The 17,469-nt window shown below is 48.6% G+C and overlaps 7 protein-coding genes across 7 annotated transcripts; 4 read left to right on the forward strand and 3 right to left on the reverse strand.

Annotated features, from left to right (window-relative positions):
• Window positions 1-554: 554 nt before the first annotated feature.
• VFPPC_08112 (phospholipase A2) lies at window positions 555-1,159 on the forward strand (the record flags this gene model as incomplete). Its single annotated transcript, XM_018286874.1, has 2 exons — window positions 555-889; window positions 961-1,159. 2 exons carry the CDS (start codon window positions 555-557, stop codon window positions 1,157-1,159), a joined length of 534 nt encoding a protein of 177 aa, XP_018143663.1.
• A 396-nt stretch (window positions 1,160-1,555) lies between these two features.
• On the reverse strand, window positions 1,556-3,429 carry VFPPC_08113 (serine carboxypeptidase; the record flags this gene model as incomplete). Its single annotated transcript, XM_018286875.1, has 3 exons — window positions 1,556-2,848; window positions 2,931-3,112; window positions 3,219-3,429. The coding sequence occupies 3 exons, from the start codon at window positions 3,427-3,429 to the stop codon at window positions 1,556-1,558; spliced, it is 1,686 nt and encodes a 561-aa protein (XP_018143664.1).
• Window positions 3,430-6,395: 2,966 nt separating this feature from the next.
• Window positions 6,396-7,553, forward strand: VFPPC_14349 (prefoldin subunit; the record flags this gene model as incomplete). Its single annotated transcript, XM_018292118.1, has 2 exons — window positions 6,396-6,526; window positions 6,647-7,553. The coding sequence occupies 2 exons, from the start codon at window positions 6,396-6,398 to the stop codon at window positions 7,551-7,553; spliced, it is 1,038 nt and encodes a 345-aa protein (XP_018143665.1).
• A 188-nt stretch (window positions 7,554-7,741) lies between these two features.
• VFPPC_08114 (mitochondrial substrate carrier protein) lies at window positions 7,742-8,125 on the reverse strand (the record flags this gene model as incomplete). Its single annotated transcript, XM_018286876.1, has 1 exon — window positions 7,742-8,125. One exon carries the CDS (start codon window positions 8,123-8,125, stop codon window positions 7,742-7,744), a length of 384 nt encoding a protein of 127 aa, XP_018143666.1.
• Window positions 8,126-8,484: 359 nt separating this feature from the next.
• Window positions 8,485-8,757, reverse strand: VFPPC_16046 (hypothetical protein; the record flags this gene model as incomplete). The annotated part of the gene is made up of 1 exon (XM_018293799.1): window positions 8,485-8,757. One exon carries the CDS (start codon window positions 8,755-8,757, stop codon window positions 8,485-8,487), a length of 273 nt encoding a protein of 90 aa, XP_018143667.1.
• A 669-nt stretch (window positions 8,758-9,426) lies between these two features.
• VFPPC_08115 (C6 zinc finger domain-containing protein) lies at window positions 9,427-10,779 on the forward strand (the record flags this gene model as incomplete). Its single annotated transcript, XM_018286877.1, has 1 exon — window positions 9,427-10,779. One exon carries the CDS (start codon window positions 9,427-9,429, stop codon window positions 10,777-10,779), a length of 1,353 nt encoding a protein of 450 aa, XP_018143668.1.
• A 954-nt stretch (window positions 10,780-11,733) lies between these two features.
• Window positions 11,734-12,207, forward strand: VFPPC_08116 (hypothetical protein; the record flags this gene model as incomplete). Its single annotated transcript, XM_018286878.1, has 1 exon — window positions 11,734-12,207. One exon carries the CDS (start codon window positions 11,734-11,736, stop codon window positions 12,205-12,207), a length of 474 nt encoding a protein of 157 aa, XP_018143669.1.
• Window positions 12,208-17,469: the final 5,262 nt, after the last annotated feature.

Raw genomic sequence — 17,469 nt, forward strand, 5'->3', positions numbered from 1 at the left:
CCCTGGTCATATCTCTCCGCATAGTTGGGCGGCACTTGGCTGGGCTGTATCGTCGACTCTACTCTTTGTTTTTCTTGGCTTTCAACAAACCCGGACACACTCCACACTACGATTACCCGACCGGCTTAGATGAAGTCTTCCATTGGCAAATAACATGCCTCGTCACGTACAGGTGGTGTGCTCGATTGGGCAGCCCCCAATTAGACGTCATGTGGTTCGGACGGACGTGACAAGGCTCTCATCTCACGGCGCCAACCGAAATTGATCAAGAGCCTGCCTTTTTCTTATTCTGGAATCATTGTCCGTGGTGTGGTGGATGGAACCACCTTGTCTAGTAGTCTTGTCAAGCTTTCTTGGCTGTGGATTCGGTTCGACGACATGCGGCGTCAGTCGTTGAAGTGTGCGAGTATGCCGAGTATATGTAATGCCATGTTCCCTTGCAGTTGAGGGAGTTGATTCGACAATTAGGCTCTGACATCTCTCTCCTCTCCTTATTTATTGCAAACTTGTTCTTTCTTGAAAAGTAAAACATCTTGTTACCTTCATCTGTCATCATGAAGTTCAACGCCCTTCTTCTTGCTTTGGCCACCACGGTCGTCGCAGCACCGACTTCAGATGTCACCACCCTAAAACGCCAGGATATCAACACTGTCACTGACCAGCTCCTCTTCTCTGTGACTCTTCCTGAGTTTGAGACTCGTCGTAACAGGAAGGATCCCGCGTCCCTGGACTGGTCTTCAGACGGCTGCACCAGTTCCCCTGATAACCCATTTGGATTCCCTTTCCTCCCTGGCTGCCACCGTCACGACTTTGGCTACCAGAATTACCGAGTTCAGAAGCGCTTCACAAAACCAAACAAGGCCAAGATTGATCTCAATTTCAAGTCCGAGTATGTCATCTCCTATTCCACAAGGATCGCATTGAGACAAAGTAGTGGCACTAACATCTAATCAAATACAGCTTATACTTCCAATGCAAGGATGTGGCAGCCAAAACTGCTTGCGAAAAACTCGCAAACGTCTATTATGAGGCCGTGAAGCTCTTTGGCGGTAGTGACGCTACCAAGCGTAACACTGCGTACGAACAGGCAGTTGAGGAGTACAATGAGGCTGTCAAGGAGGCCCAGGAACAGGGTCTGTTGCCCATTTTGGACAATTGACCTGTCCAGGGACGGGAAGAGGCGGGTTGATGGAAAGATTTGGCTGTACATAGGGAGACATGTCTGTACGTACGTAAGGTCGCGTATCACATACAAAAGCAAGCATTTTTTACGACAGGATATACATTCGTGTCACAGAATTTACACCGTGAACTAAAAGGAAGAACAACACCTGAAAGGGTGGATTTTCTGGTTCATATCATGTGCGACGATTCGCAATCTCAGCTGCAACTCGTGTCCAGTGGAGGCAGTCCTTCTTATATCATGCCCTTCCTATCATTATTTGTAACAAAATGTGAGATGTGATATTTACTAATCACGGTCATTAAGTATACGTTACTTCATGCTGTGCATCCCGTAATCCCTTCCCTTCATGCACAGCGCCGCATCCCACCTTTAACCACTATAAACCCACGGAATAGGAAACGTCCCCTTACCCAAGGGCTTCTCATCCTGCGTGGCATTCTTCAACTGCGGCAGCGTAAAGGGCGTAGTATCACTCAGACTGTGCACTCGTCCCAGCAGCTTCTCCAATTGTCTAAACGCAGACGTTGATGCGTACTCGGGACCCTCGTGGCCGGAGAGACCTGTGACTGCGACGCTTAGGCCACGCTCATGGTGGGAAGTTCCAACAACACCAGACTTGTCAGGAAGATCACTACCGTAACCCTGTTTGCCAGTCCGGAATCGGGGCACGTAAAAGGGATCCGTGGGACGAGACTGGAAGCCCATCTTGCCGCCCCAGGTCATATTCTGCAGGGCGAGCAAGACACCGTTGGCGGGGAGGATGAAGTCGGTTCCGCCTTGGACGTATATGACGTTCTTGGTCTTGTCGATGACATTGGGCAGCTCGTACTTGGACGGGGGCAGAGACTCGTCACGGTTGACGAATGCGGTGTTGACACATTGAGACCATTGGACCTGGAGTGGTGCGTGAATAGCCTTCTTGACATCCTCGCGGTTGAAGTAGGGGTCATCGCCGAGAGGATCATATAGGTCTGGGCAGTGGTCGAGGATATTGTAAATGTTGAAGCAGGGGTTGTCTTTCTTGGCCTGTCGGTTTACTGCATCCCACAAGCCGCCGCATCCTTCTTTGTAAGTGACGGTTCCGTTGGGGAGCTTCTCCTGCCACGGCAGCAAGGAAGGCTGCTCCCCAGCGGGAGGGTATACGTAGTACTTCTTGATGAAGTCTCTGTATCCGCAATGCTCGGATGTGTTGTGGATAGTGGCCATGAAACGGTCGTCAAAGGGCATGAGGTTGTAGTTTTGCTCCACAAACGTCTCGACAACCACTTCGGACTGCACGTCGCCGTCGAAGCTGATGCCGTCTACTACCATCAAGCCGCCAACGTCGTAGTAGTCGGTATCGTTGGCATTGACAAAGTGGCTGGCGATGTAAGGCGCGTAGTATCCGCCATACGACTCACCAACAACGTAGACTTTGTAACCCTGCAGGCAAAACGTGTCGATAAAGTTCTTCCAGAAACCCATGAATTGCTTGGCTAGCTCATCTTCATTGTGAATGGTGGTATTACCGGTGGAGAAGCCGACGGTGACGGGTTGTTCGATCCAGACAACGTTTGTGAGATGATGCCAGCTCCATGGATTGGGGACCGGCTTCAAGGTACCGGGTTGCCAGACAAAAGGGCCATTTTCCTGAAGCAAACCCAGGAGGGAAGAGCACCCAGGCTGTGAGTGTGTATGTCTCGGTTAGCATACTGCTTTGACTCTCATGGGGGAGCGTATTGGAGAGGATCAGAGACAAACTCACCCCGCCGTTGAGCCAAATGGTAATCTCCTTCTTCTTCTTGTGCTCTTCATTGTCGGTCGGGAAGAACCAAAAGAAGAGGTTATCGCGATCCTCCTTCTTGTCGGTAACTGGCAAAAGACCAGCGTACGATTCGCCGATATCGAAGTCTACCTCGGGAATACCAGTACCATTGACGGCGAACTCTGTGCAAAGGAAATTAGGATAAATGAGACAAGCCTGGGTTACTATCGCAGTCCCCCCACCAGATAATGAGATAATGACGACAGTTTGAAGGGCTTGGCAACTCACTTTGAGTCCCATTGTTCAGGAACCGGTGGGGAGCCTCAGTCTTGGCTCGCGAATATAGAGTTGGAGGAGTCTTGGCTTCGCTATATTTGGAGAATTCGGCGGCACCATCTCCGTGTAAGTGCTGGAGAAGACGAGCGTAGTTGTCGGACTTTCGCGCATTTGTTGTAGAACTTAAAAATCCCAAAAGGGACACCATCCAGAGAGTCCTCATTGTTGAGCACAGCCTGCCCAGGTTGGTACTGGGACGATTTTCACGGATAGGCGAGTTTGCTTGGAATGGGAGAGATCTGAGACACGACTCAAATTTATGTCGATAACAAAAAATGCTCAACCGTCACTTATATATGTCGGTGAAATTCTTAGCTCCCACGATGTCGATGACTCCACCATCAAATTAGGTGAGGTCGGTGATTTCTGCATATATATGCTTAGTTCGGTAGTGACCAAGTTGAGGTCTGATCATCGACGTGCCGTGCTCGTGTTACTTAGCCTAAAACCGGGACGCTGGACAAACAAAAGGCGACATGACCACCTTGACCACCTTGACCACCTTCATGTGGAAGCTGATGTGATGATTCCCTACTCTAATCTAACGGATTGTGGTAAGATCCGGTGTCTTTTCTGCCTTTCCCACGGTTCACGACTACATGCTTCTCCACTGGCGCCCACCCAATCTAATCAAAAATGGTCTCAATGGCACGGTAGTCGGCTCGTCATTGCCGGGTTTATCAATTGGCGGATGTGAAGCTGTACGGGCGGCGAGGTGACAATAAATTGGCCACAGCCACATTGACTTCCATCCCAAGTGGACCTCACCTACAAGCACTTGCCTAATAAAGTATATAACCATACGGGTAGAGTTCAAAAGTTCAAAAGGTTCCGTCATATCTATATGGACGGCACCGGAGAGACCGGCTTGCTGTATGACGCAATACGTGCAATGCTTGCATGCTTGCTCCGCCTGTTTACAGTACCCGACATGGAAACGTATCAAGTTGTTTTGAGAGGAGGGATGAGCAAGTTTAGGGAGTTTGATGGAGTATTCATTTCCAAGTTCCAATCTTGTTCAGCCCTGAAAATTTGAGAAGTCTGTACGGAGTACATAACAGTAATAAGTGCCCGCTGCGATGAAAGGAATCAATGATGTGGCTGACGGGGTCTGACGAAACAAGCCTCCTGGTAGCCAATCACCACCATAAATGTTTGCCATTTCGTTCATCAGATTGGTGAAACACCACGTGGAATACGCCAGAGGGTTTGGCGGCGTACTCGAAGCAATCAGGCCACGCGGAAGGTTTTCTGTGCACGCTCCAACGAAGCTCTGTCCATCTCGGGTAGAGCTGGGTTAAGATGAGGTTAATACTTTCTACTTATACGCTGCGAGGCGGTCCAGAGTGAATTTCTGTCGTTTCTTGCCAACTTTTGTCTAATTGAGGTGAACTGTTGTCGATTGCAAAAGCTCTTTCTGGTAATGCTAAGACATTCTATACGGCAAAGGCGGCAGAGCCTGGATAACCATCTCTTGGCAATAGGGGTAAAAAGCAGAAAATTAATGTTTCCTCGTGGCTTGGCATGAATAAACGAAAGCAGTAGAAAAGTTTGGTGTTTTCATGTGGCTTGAGAATGAATAGACGTGATAGACCACCATCTTATTGAGGATGGCGCCCTACAAGGAGGATGAAGAGCCACAACAGCCACCACTAACCAAGCCACTCGATGAAAAGCCGTGAGAAGGGCTGAAGGCGTTCCTTTTTCGGTTTCTCAGTAGAATGCTTTGAATGAGATGAGGAGGATGTGTGCGTGTTACATGTAACATGATGAAGTGATTGACACGGAGTGGTACCTTGTTCTACTAAACTTGGTCGCCCTCCATTTGCTCGCACAGCAAGCAGAAGAGGATACGTTTTATGTGTACGGCAGACCGGCAGGTTCATCGCTCTCTACCAGTTGGCCTGTTGTGTCTCACTTTTTAGCGAGTTGGCCAGATACAAGGGTTGTGTTTCAGGCGTTGATCTGTGGAGAGTGGTCCACTGATAGATCAAGTGCTTAACTTGTAAGACGGACCCTTTCCATGTTTGTCTGATGGAGCAAGGTTCAGACAAGTAATTCAGGCCAGTAAGAGTGAAATAATACATTCCTGCAAAGGATGTCCCTGAAAGGAGGCATCTTCTGACTATAATTGGGTCAGCCAAGTTACCATCAACCAGGCAAAGGGAGCAAAGTCAGCGCACCAAGCAGCGTTAGAGATTCAAATATGGCGAGTGTGTTGTACTCACTTCCGTGCCGTACGAGTTATCATTGTCCCTTGTCGCAATCAGAAACAAGACAACGCTTCGGTTGTATTCCGCATTTGTCTTCTCAGTGCGCCGATCGAACCCACCATAAGCATCGGATAGTTCAAGGCTGATCATCACTCGTCATACGGACCATTTCTAGACCGACACCAAAAATGGCAACCCAAGACCAGAGTTCGTTACTCGCTTGCCAAAGCGTTAGAAACCACAACGGCGCAACCCTACAAAGAATGCCAAACAGACGGAGCTGGCCGCCACCCTATCAGCTTGCCAGAATTCGACATGAGCTGCAGCACTTTTGACCTTTTGATCTAATTCAGCGTCTTATCCTCGTCTTCCATACCCTTCAATGCCGTGCGACCGTCCCCGTGCAGTGCCGATTGTCCCGACCTGCTGAAACAGGTAGTGGTAGCCGCGGCATGACCGAGCAAACTGACCATTTAGAGCTCAGATCTGGCTCGCTTGTTGTGCTCTTCGCCATGATAGATCATCGTAAGAGTTCTAAGATTGTTCCTGAGATTAGCGCCGTAACTGACATGTGGAGGGTTGGCTTTCAGCTGGGGGATATTTCGCCGAGCAGATGCCCAGTTGGAAGGGGAAAGAGACCACCCAGATAGATGGTGGATTGGACGAATATATAAGTAATTGCTACGGTCCTCAAGGTTCTCATGCGGATCGAGTTGAATGTTTCGTCCGATTAGCCCCCACGTCTTCCCCAGATTGCATTTGAAGCCATATTATACAATTTAAGCTAGGAGATCTTGGCATCGTTTGCCAAGCTTTACTTTGCACCGCCAAGACCGAACCGTATTGCCTCTTTTGGCCGTACATCAGCTTCCAGTCTCAATTAGACGGTGTTAATAACCCCGTTGCGCCTCACGTCATGCCCTCCCTCCTCAACTCCGCTCTCATCGGCTTGTCCGTCTCACAAGGCGCATATGCCTGGGGTAAACTCGGCCACGCTACTGTCGCTTATATTGCGCAACACTATTTGTCTTCGGAAGCGGCATCATGGTAAGCCTGAACAGGGGACAGCTTGAACCGAAGTGGACTATGAGACTTTGCTGTCAAGCTCCAAGAGTAGCATAGTATCAGGCAACAAGTATACTGATGGAAAACTTTGAAACAAAAAAGGGCCAAAGGTGTTCTCGGCGATACATCCGACTCTTATCTAGCCAACATTGCCTCATGGGCTGACGATTATCGTGCCACAGCCGCAGGCAAATGGTCCGCGCCGTTGCACTTCATCGATGCTGAGGACAGTCCTCCCAAGAGTTGCAATGTCGACTACAACCGCGACTGCGGCAACAAGGGATGCTCTATTTCCGCCATGGCCAACTATACGCAGCGCGTTGGGAGTAAAAGCTTGAGCAAGGCTAATGTTGCTGAGGCGCTCAAGTTTCTTGTTCACTTCACCGGAGACTTGACGCAGCCCTTGCATGATGAAGCTTACGAAGTTGGCGGCAACGACATCAAGGTCACTTTTGACGGATACAAGGACAATCTGCACGCTGACTGGGATACTTATATCCCTGAAAAGCTGGTTGGCGGCGGCGCTTTGACGGATGCGCAGAAATGGGCTGACGATCTGGTCAAGGAGATTACGTCTGGCACTTACAAGTCCCAGGCTGCCGGTTGGATCAAAGGAGACGATATTGGAGATGTTGTCACCACGGCTACCAGGTGGGCTTCGGATGCCAACGCTTTTGTTTGCTCTGTGGTGATGCCCAACGGCTCGGAACCTTTGCAGAAGGGCGACTTGTATCCAACCTATTACAACTCCGTCATTGACACCGTCGAGCTTCAGGTTGCCAAGGGGGGATATCGTCTCGGAAACTGGCTCAACACTATCTACAAGACCACCATTGCCAAGAGAGAAGTTGGGGTGGCTGGGGTTGTAAAGGTCGAGCCCGCGGAATTGCCTGATCTCATGGGTCGCGATTTTCTCCCAGAGCCTCGCCCCCTGAGCCGTGCAAAGCTTGCGAGAGCGGCGATGGAGGGCGATTGTTGTGGAAAGGGTCGCGAGGGGCACAAGCATTAGAGTTGGTATTGTGAGATGAATTGGTGCATGTTAGAGCATACATTCATTACATGCTCTGGAAGCATTGTGTTCTTTTCCCTCCTTGACGCGTACGCAGAAAAGTAATTCCTGAATTGAGCTAGCACTTTTCTATACCGCTGCCTATACTTGGATAACAGTACCCCAAAGTTGATGGTTTATCCAGCTGCCTAGTCCTTGATTTGGTTGACGGTTTCTACAAGAGAAAGCAGTCGTCCATCATCAGCAACCTCTCCAAACATGTATGTTTCGGATTTCAAAACTGTTCCGTCTTCCAGTGTAGTCAATCCAATGTGCATGTCAGCTATCTGGGAACCATCACGCAAGAATCGAGTAATGGTTAGAGTGACATTGGGCACATTCTCTCGCAGCCATCGCATGTGGGCTACAATGGCGGCAAAGTCTCGGGTGCCGTCTTCGTCTCGTTGTGTAAAGTTGGGGGCAAGTAGTTTAGATAAATCTTGTTCTGTGTCTTCTGGTTTACCGGAGAATAGACTGATGAGCGCAGCTTGGTATGTGTCTTTGTGATCGGTGAAGGTTGTTCGCGAAGTCATGGTGAAGAAAGGGATGGTGAGTTTTGGGTAACTTTGAAGACTCTTTAATGAGAATTGATTGCAGCCGTGAATCAGCCTTCTTTACAGCATGATGCGCATTTATATACCATAGTCTCAAGGGGAAGACTGGTGCCTAGATGGAGGGTTATTTTGATGTTGCCTGGTGAGCTTGCAACCTTTGAGTGGAGAGACATGAACATTTCTCGCGCCTATTGAGTGAGATGCTAAGTTCAGGGAAACAAGGCTGGATGAACAAACAAAATCTAGCACAGTAACAAACTAATTCCAATGCATGTAAATGCCCTGCCATTGTACCCTGCAATGACGCTGAGGTCATTCGTTCGAAAAGTCTGCGTCAGTCAAGCTTTCAACTGGTGATGCCTCGACCAATCTTTATTGAGCAGAGCCATCTCGTCGCATGTCGGCATCGACATCCGAGTCTGGGAATAAAACAGCCGGTGATACGAATCCATCAAAACTGCGCCACGGGCAATTTCCATGATTGATGGAAACACATCTGCCGCGTAACCACTATGAGTGCTTCCTGGCTGCTCTTGCTCTTCTCTCCACAATCGGAACGGCCGAGTCAAATCTGATCTGACGCATGACGCTATTCCCCTTATGGTGGGCATTTCGACGCTAAATAAGCACCAGATTGACATTGACCGTGAGGGACGAGACGATCAGACACATCACGGACTTAAAGTCAATTTCATCTTAATTTGCTGTGCCCTATCGGGCGTTGACAGAATCTTCTACATGGCTTGCTTTGCCGGGGGCCTCCCATCACGTATTTGATGCGAATAAGTACATGTACCGTTCAAAGCTTCTTGGTTCCTTCCATTTTGAGAGCAGCTTTTCGCAAATCTTCATAAGTTGCCGTGGTACTTCATCGAGGCTTGAGGCAAAACGATTTGCACAAGGCCAAATACCACATTCACCTGATCTGGAACAAGCTGAGCTGGGCACAGCCGGCACAAAAAGAGTCAAGTCCATCCATGGTATTCAGCGGCCGGCCCTCCACGGCATGTCTTTCATGTCGGAAGAGGAGATTAAGAGTAAGCCACGGCCGAGTCGGCATATCAAAATCTATGATCATAACACCACACACCGCCCTCCTTGTCCTTTGCATATTAACTCAATAGTTCGTTGTGACGCATTATCCAACAAATTCACTAACATATTTCATCATCTAGTGTGATCGAGTACCAACTGGGTGTTCACAATGCAAACGGAAAGGCATAAAATGCTCTGGATATCGAGATCCCTCTGCTCTTCGCCTACGAGACGAGACAAGCCGCATGACTTGCAAGTTTGAGAGGCCGCAGGAGCCCAAGCAGGCAGACTATCACACTAGTGACTTGATAAAGAAGCAGGACCAAGATGCAGATTATTACCCCGTCGAGAATCCTACATCACCATTCACTCAACTTTTAAACTCGCTGCAGTCAGGTCTCTCATTTTCTCTAGCCCACAACCTGCGGGATGCCTCCATGGCCTACTTCCTCACATCGTACATCTACGCTACTCCCTTTCAAGGATACGTCCCTTTGCTCTGCCTAGATGATCCGGACCTCGAGGATGCATGCTCAATCACCATCTCTGCCACAGCGCTGGCCGCTTATTCACGACGGGTCAGATCGGCGGAATATCTGGAATCTGCGAGGCAAAAATACGCCATAGCCTTGAGTGAAGTCAACAAGCTGCTGTCGAAGCCTGAAACCGCGATACTGGATAGAACCCTGGCATCCGTCTTAGTCCTTGGCTTGTTTGAGGCCATTGTCTTTGAAGGAGGCAAGTCACCTACCAGCTGGACTGCTCACACTTTTGGTTCTATGCAACTCCTTCGGTTACGGGGTCCCCAGCAGTTCAAGTCGACCGTCTCCCGGAAGATGTTTGCCCATGCCAGCAACAACATCAAGACCAGTTGTATCCAAAGAAGCGTCCCCGTTCCGGACGACTTTATCGCCTTCGATGAGCAGGTCCTAGTCCTTCATGACCCTAATGAGCCAACTGTCAAGCTGTCGCCTATGATCCATCAAGTCGCCTCGATCAAGGCAAGGTCAATAGCTAGCCCGGACTGCAATCTAGTTCACGAGGCCCTGAGCCTAGATCACGAGATCGTAACTCTTTGCAAGAATTGTCCTTCCTGGATGGCGTATAGCGTCGAACCCGCTTCCGATTCCGCAGCCTGGGCGTATGAACGTATTTGTCATCGTTATCCCAGCGCGCGCATCGCCAAATTATGGAACGCTATTCGACTGCTTCGTATATTCCTAGCCGTCTTCATCCGAGACGTGGCTACCGGGCAACTTGATTGCGGCCTATCAAGACTTAACCTTCCAGACTCGAAAGTAACTCGAGAAAAATACCTCTCTCAGCTTCACCAATACGCCGAAGACAATATGAGGATAGTCACGACAGAAGTGCTGGCAAGCATCCCAAGCTTTATGGAAACCGACGATTTCGGACGACGCTTCTCGCCGGCGGGTAGGAGTCTTGCTTGGCCGCTGGGTATCATCGAGAACACCAAAATCTGCGGGACTTCAGCCCAGAAGTACGCTTACAAGTACTTGGACATGCTTGCCGGGGATTTAAATCTGCCCCAGGCTGTACATCCATCACGATTTGTTGATTCCCGAGAAGACTGGTAAGTTGCCAAGACTGATCATCCGTCACGAGAAGGAATGTTGCTGATCTCTCTGCAAGGATGCACTTATTTCATCTTGGCTAGTGGCTCGACCCTTGTATTTGATGGTGAGTTGGGTAAGAGTCGGTCAGCTTGCATATACTATCGGATATCTACGGGAATAAAGGCGTTGAGGGGTATAGTTGAAAAAGTTTTAGACATCATACGAGGTCAATTTTGAGCCCCAAAGAGGGAAGTTTTGTGGCACTCACTTGAAAGATGAAGCGCCATGTTGTCAACGATTATAACTTAGACTATGTCTCTGCATCAAGGGAGCGTTCCCTTTCGCCGGGTCAATTCTTCTAACAGTAATTTCTTTAATACATATCAACAGCGAGCTGGCTCCTTCTGATCTATAATGGTAGAAAGGATGTAAGATGTCCAAAGGATAGACGTTGCCACGAAGGAGTTTTTGGGTTTCATGAAACTAGCGTACTCAAAGTAGTAAGATGTGCCGCTGGACGACCTCTAGCTCACCGTTCAACCGCAGGATTCGTTTAGTCTCCAAAGAGTTTTATTCAAAAACAGCGAGATCAGCGTAAAAATAAGTCGTCCCTCATACAGCCTTACAGGGTACCCCAGCAACTCGTTGCGAAGCAGACACTTGTGTGCTAAAGCAGCCAACTCTCAGCGTTTTAACTCCTCAAGTGCTCTGTTTTAAGCTTAGACCTTACCGGAAGTTAAGTTAGGACACCACAATTGACTACCCCCCTGTTCAGTGTTGCAAATCCGTGAGATTATTCCCAGCATCTCACACGCGCTAAGTGTGCGCCTCAATGCGTTATGTTGATACAGGCATTGTAAAACCAGGGTCACCTCAAGACTACGACCGCCCAAAACATGTTCTCCTGTTTCGCAGACTTCTTTACTCTTGATTCCTCTTTACAAATCAACTGAGCGACATTCCAACAAAATCACCATGCGAGCCTCTTTACTGTCCATCGTCGTGGCTGCGACTACGCTGGCCCATTCGGCGCTCGCAGTCAAGGGTGTCATTAGCGACGACATAGTTACGGACTCTCAAGGCTGCAACTCGCTCTGCGGGTTGAACAAGGATTGCTTCGCGGTACTTTACGACTCGGATTGTCATGAGTGCTGGCAGCTGGACTGCCATCCCGATACCCAACCTGCCGGAGGATTACACGCCACTGGAAAGTCCACCGATAAGCCTGCGCCGAAATGCGATGGCGTCACGTTCCCTACGAAACCTACGGTTTGCAAGAAGGACAATGCATCTAAGACGACGAGCGCGGCGGGTGGCTCAACGAGTACACAAAGCGACAGTGCGGCTAGCCCGACGGCCACGGATGAGAAGAAGTCTGCTGGACGGCGAATGAGCATTTGTTGGGCGATGGGTGGTGTTGTTGTGATTGCTGTTTTGGCATCTGTCTAAGCAAGTCATGGGCAATTGTATGTTTTGTATAGCCGTCTTCGGTAAAGCGTGAAGGAACGAGACGGTGGAATAGATGGGAGGAAAGTTTTGGTTACGAAATTGAGCTGCCGGTTCCTTGTCGTAGGTATTTATGAGGTTTGGAGTGGGATGAGTTTTCGAACAAGTTGGAAGTAACTAGGTTGCAATGATAGGGTGCTCCCAAACCTTGTTAGAGATCATACTAGTAGATATCACGGACTTGCTATTTATGAGACGAATGAACACTTACTTTCCCTGCCATGCGAAGCGCTATGATGAGGTTGATCATGTTTGATCATGTGCTGTAACCAGGATGGCATATTTCTCAGTGCGAATGCATGTTGCTTTTTGTATATTGGTTTGAAATAGTGTCTCCGTTGGCGCAGAAACTTCTTAGACGACATGTTGTAACATTGGGAATAAAGCTCCTACCACTGTTGTGTCTTATGCTTGCCTGCAATGAGATGGAAAATGTTGTGACAATATCTTCGTGTGCATGAGGTTGGATAATTTACTGAAACCGCACATACGGGGCACTACTTTAAATCCCGAATGTTCGTTGGCAAGGACGAAACTGATTGTACCAGGAAACTCGACAGAACGTGTGTAAGCTGCCGGGTATGTGACCATGAAGAGGACATTGAAGATGTCCCTTTAGCAAACCGCAGTATGGTGCCAATTACTCTTAATTACACCAATCTGAGGAGTCCAATCCATTTAGAACCAAGCATTGCTCATGAGCGTTGGGTTCCGAGACTGGACGTTAGAATATCTCCTACGATAAACCGCAATTCAGTTTCGTTGATAGCTTAGTGGAATGCGGTCCACCTTTGCCAATTTTGTCGTCAGGATTTATCATTAACTTGTCATCTTGTGACTATCTTGCTACGCCATCTGCTTTTGGTCGTATTCATCGGATCAAGCCTTTGGTAGCAACAAGTTCAGGCTAGGAAAGGTTCGGCAGCTCGAGTAACCGTATTTCCTGACAATTACGTGACATTCCAACAACGCCAATGGCATGATTTTGAAAGAAACTCGCGATTGAGTGCTTCCGACGATAGCAATAACAGCAGCAATACCGCACAGAAGTGCTAGGAGCTATAGATAGAGGAGTGAGAGTTTCCATGTTCCTCAAATGAGGGAATATCTGAATACCCATATTGTCTACATAAAGAGTACAATCTCAGAAATCAGCATTGTAGCAAACATGTTTTACCTATGAGCGTTGATAGCTTGTCTAGATCCGCACGCGGAATTTTCCAACAGTTAGTACGAACTAGGTCTTAAGAGGAGAAAGTGACGTTCAGAAATAATAGTCAGATGCAAGAGTATGGGAGAACGAAAACTTGGGATATAGACGCAAACATTGAAATAACGTCTTCGTTTGGCATGCAGGTGCGAGAAGGGAACTAAGCGTTCAGGCATTCCGAGAATTTATTTCCCACTCAAAACTCAGTATTCTTATTTAAGATTGTAGATTACTACCTCCAACAGTGTAGTTGAGTGTTGAAAGGTCGGTTCAACGTCAAGATACTTAGGGTGTTTAGGCGTAGGTTGCTGAAATGCTTGTATCATATTCCAGCCGATCAGGGCAAATAATGCCAAAGGAGAGTGAGAATACAGGAACAGTTTCTTATTGAGCGATTAAATGGTTCAGAAGTACTCTGCTCATTACTTGGTGAGTTTTCCCATTTATTTAGTGGCAGGCTGTCAGTGTGCAAACATGTACAGTTTCATTTCCGATGACAGCGAAGCAAATTTAGTTAGAGATGAGTGAAATTGTTCACTGCTGTGTGGCAAGAGAATCTCCCTAGACCTGCCCTCAATGTCTTACCCAGAAGCATGGAAAATTTGTCACTTTTGCTCTGATATGCAGGCAACTTATGCTGTGACATTGCAATTTTCCGTTCTGTTGGATACGACATGCCAGTTTTCGGCTAATCAACCTTGCAACGACATTGTGAATAATGATGAAACTACTTCTAGATATGAGTTGCAGTTATTCAAGGCAAGTGTAACCAGGCTCCGTCGTACACACTTGTGAAAGCTGACGAATTGCTGGGCTGTTGTACTTGCAACAATCACACAGTTCAAGAAGCGGGTTTCTGGAGAGGAAACCTTGCAACGAAGCTTACCCCAACTTGTGATTCCATGTTGGCAATTCTAATTATTTATTTATTTATGAGTTATATGGTTAAAATCATGGCTAGATCTCAGTGTGAGCCTAGCCTGAAATGCCAACTTGGTTACAGAAGCACACTCACTGGAGTAGAGCAGAGCAGACCAGAACGAGACGAGCAACCTGGTATGATGCCAGAGGCTAAAAAGCATTTGATTAGAATATTCAGTTTGCAACAACTTCGCCTGGTTGTAGTAATACCTTTTACCTCGCATAGTCAAGATTGAGCTGAAGCTGCTCACAACACCAGCAGACTTCCCAAATCCGTCAGAAGCCTGGCCTCTCATTGGCTACAGTTCCCAGCTTGGTTTGAGTTACGAAAAGGTAGTGGCCGTGCATGTCTCTCGTCAATAACGCTGGTTGGATGGTCATTTGGGACGATGAGATGATCAGGTAAAGATCGACGGCGTGTCCAGCCCTGGCTAGTCAAAGGCAATTTGATGGTATTCTGGAATAAGTTGCTGGAGGCCATGATTGACAGGATAAGTAGCTTCTGGGCAAACATAAGGTATCAACAGGGCCAAGCTGCTGTAGGTGTCTGGCTTGTGCAGGAATCGCGGCAAGGCTCGTTCACAGTGTTTCACATCGTCACAGTACTGAATTGATTCCACTGTTCCAACAGGCGGGTACCTTGCTGCGCTGGCCCAGATGGCTGGCTTTCCAAAGGCGTCGTCCTGGGCGTCAATTCGAACTGTGGTGGGCATGCGGCAGTACCTCAATCCATGACAGAAACATTACCACATGGGCTTTGCAGCGATCTAGGGCAACACGCCTCTAGCTGCCGTGTCCTCTGGCCGTTGAATGTCACTCCTGGCGCATAACTCGCGGAGGAAGGCCGAACGACCAAACATCGATAGTTCGTGTGTCGCCCCACGAGAGATCGACAAGATGGCACATGGCGGCGGCGGCGCGGGGGGGGACACTTGGGACAGTGGCAGCGACGATCGAAAACGGTTTTGACAAGTCTGGTACATTCGGCCAAATTACTGTACTGCTCTCGACTGTAGCAAGCTCGTTTCGCAATCCTAGTTGAGCTGAGGGGCCGGTCATTGTTGAGTTGATGGTGGTCATGGTGAACCACTGAGAGGGCAGTGTCTGGATAGTGCAGGTTGTCAGCCGTGGTCTGGATTACGAAGTTGACCCGTGGCAGCATTTCTCAGTGTCAAATCTGGTAAGGGAATGAGCTCAACTGTAATTGATCGGTTACGGCATGTTTCAGCGGCTTCTAGCGCTGTTGACAGGACATCGGGACCTTCCCATGGCTTATGTTCCATCACCCACTACTCTGCACAGTCGTGGCTTGACAACATCCCCCCATCGTCACCTTCAACAACGTCGTGTCCTAAACAATCATTCCGTTACTTACGCTCTGAGTGGACGCTTGACGGAGAGTCAAATTGCCGGCAGTACACCGACTCTACACTGTGAGTTGGCCCCAAGCTCAAGAGTCAAGACCAGGTGACCCTCTTCCAGTAAGCTTCAATGTTTTCCGGTCATCGCCATCGTCATCAAATCGTCAACGCTCAACGCTCAACGTTTCTACAAGACCCGTGACAAACTCACGATCAGTGTTTATCACTGCCCATACAGTACAGTACACACCACGGTACGGTTCCTCCAATGATTCACCGAACCATCACAAAACTCCGCTCCTCCACTCAACCCTCAAAGTCGCCTTGACCCCAAGGCAGCCAAAGCTCGAGGCGTAAGCCATCCCGCCATCAATGCACCATCCGTCTCAAAGCCTCATTGCTCAGGATGCTAATCGTCGCACACATGCTCAGTCGCTAGATGCCCTCCATGTGCCAGCCTGCAGAAGAATCCACTCCATCCATGTTGGTTCTCATCAACCACCCAGTCAAGTAGCTGGCAACTTGGGAAGAGCGCGTTGATGTGGTCAACATCTATCAACCAACCAGCCATTCATCATGCCAACGGCTCTCATGTAAGCCTCAGTCATCATCTAATTATTTACCCAAGTCCTGTACTTTACTCGGAGTATGTCCATACGTATCGCGATTTCCTAGACAGTGCGGGCGGACATGTTTCCGCATTCACACGCGCCGTCGTTCACCGAGTATTCCTTTACTACACCCCCTCCATCCCTGGCTTGCTCGGTTATTAGATTCATGCTGATTGTTCAGATACACGGAGTACAATATGCCACGTCTTCCGGGGTGTGTGAGGGTAATTTCTTTGCCGCTTGGATTCTAAATTTGTTCTCTCTTCTTGGTACTGCGTGCGATACATCTCACTCGTCAAATCCCATTTTCGATCCCCGGTTAACATCGTGATAAGATCTGTAGAGAAGGATCGTCTTGTCTCAGCAAAAAAAAAAAAAAAAAAAAAAAAAAAATCACGCCGACATGGAGGGCAGTGTGCCTCAAAGTGCCTGCCAAACTTTAGAGATTCGTGCATAACATGCATCCAGTTCACAACATTGAATCAATCAATCCGCTCCTGCCCAATCTTCTTGGTGGACTCGGTTGTTCCTTCCCCGCTACAAACCACGTATAGCACAGCCTGCGGTTTCCGGCCGAGCTCCCCCAAGTCTCCTCCCCTCCACTCCAGATGTCCACCTTTCAATCTCCATCTCCATCCATCCATCCATCCATCTGCCATCACCTCGCTTTGAAACCCAGCCTCCTCATCTCGAGCACCCGCCACGGATGCTTGCCAACTGCTTGACAAGACACATGATAGCTAATCTCTCCCTATTCTGCAGAGGTTCAGCTCATGCCGCCCGCAGAACAGCTGGTCCACGTGTCCCATCGGGCAATTTAACCCAACCCATGGCATGTGTAGACGACCAGACCATACCCTCAAATATGGCAGCTTCAGCAGCATTTAGCCACTCAATTTACCATTTTTTGATCCACTACATCTAAATACGCTGCAAGTCAAGACAAAATTGTCGAATACTCAACACACCGTGGTACCTTGGCAGAAGATGGATGTATTCTCTGGTGAGTCTGGTCTACCTGCTCTGGTTCCATGACACGCCATCCCGGCTCCTATAACCGGTGAGCCACACTGCGACATGGCTATTCACCAACACCCCCAGC

The sequence above is a fragment of the Pochonia chlamydosporia genome, chromosome 4, assembly GCF_001653235.2.
Source record: "Pochonia chlamydosporia 170 chromosome 4, whole genome shotgun sequence".
Lineage (NCBI taxonomy): Eukaryota > Fungi > Ascomycota > Sordariomycetes > Hypocreales > Clavicipitaceae > Pochonia > Pochonia chlamydosporia.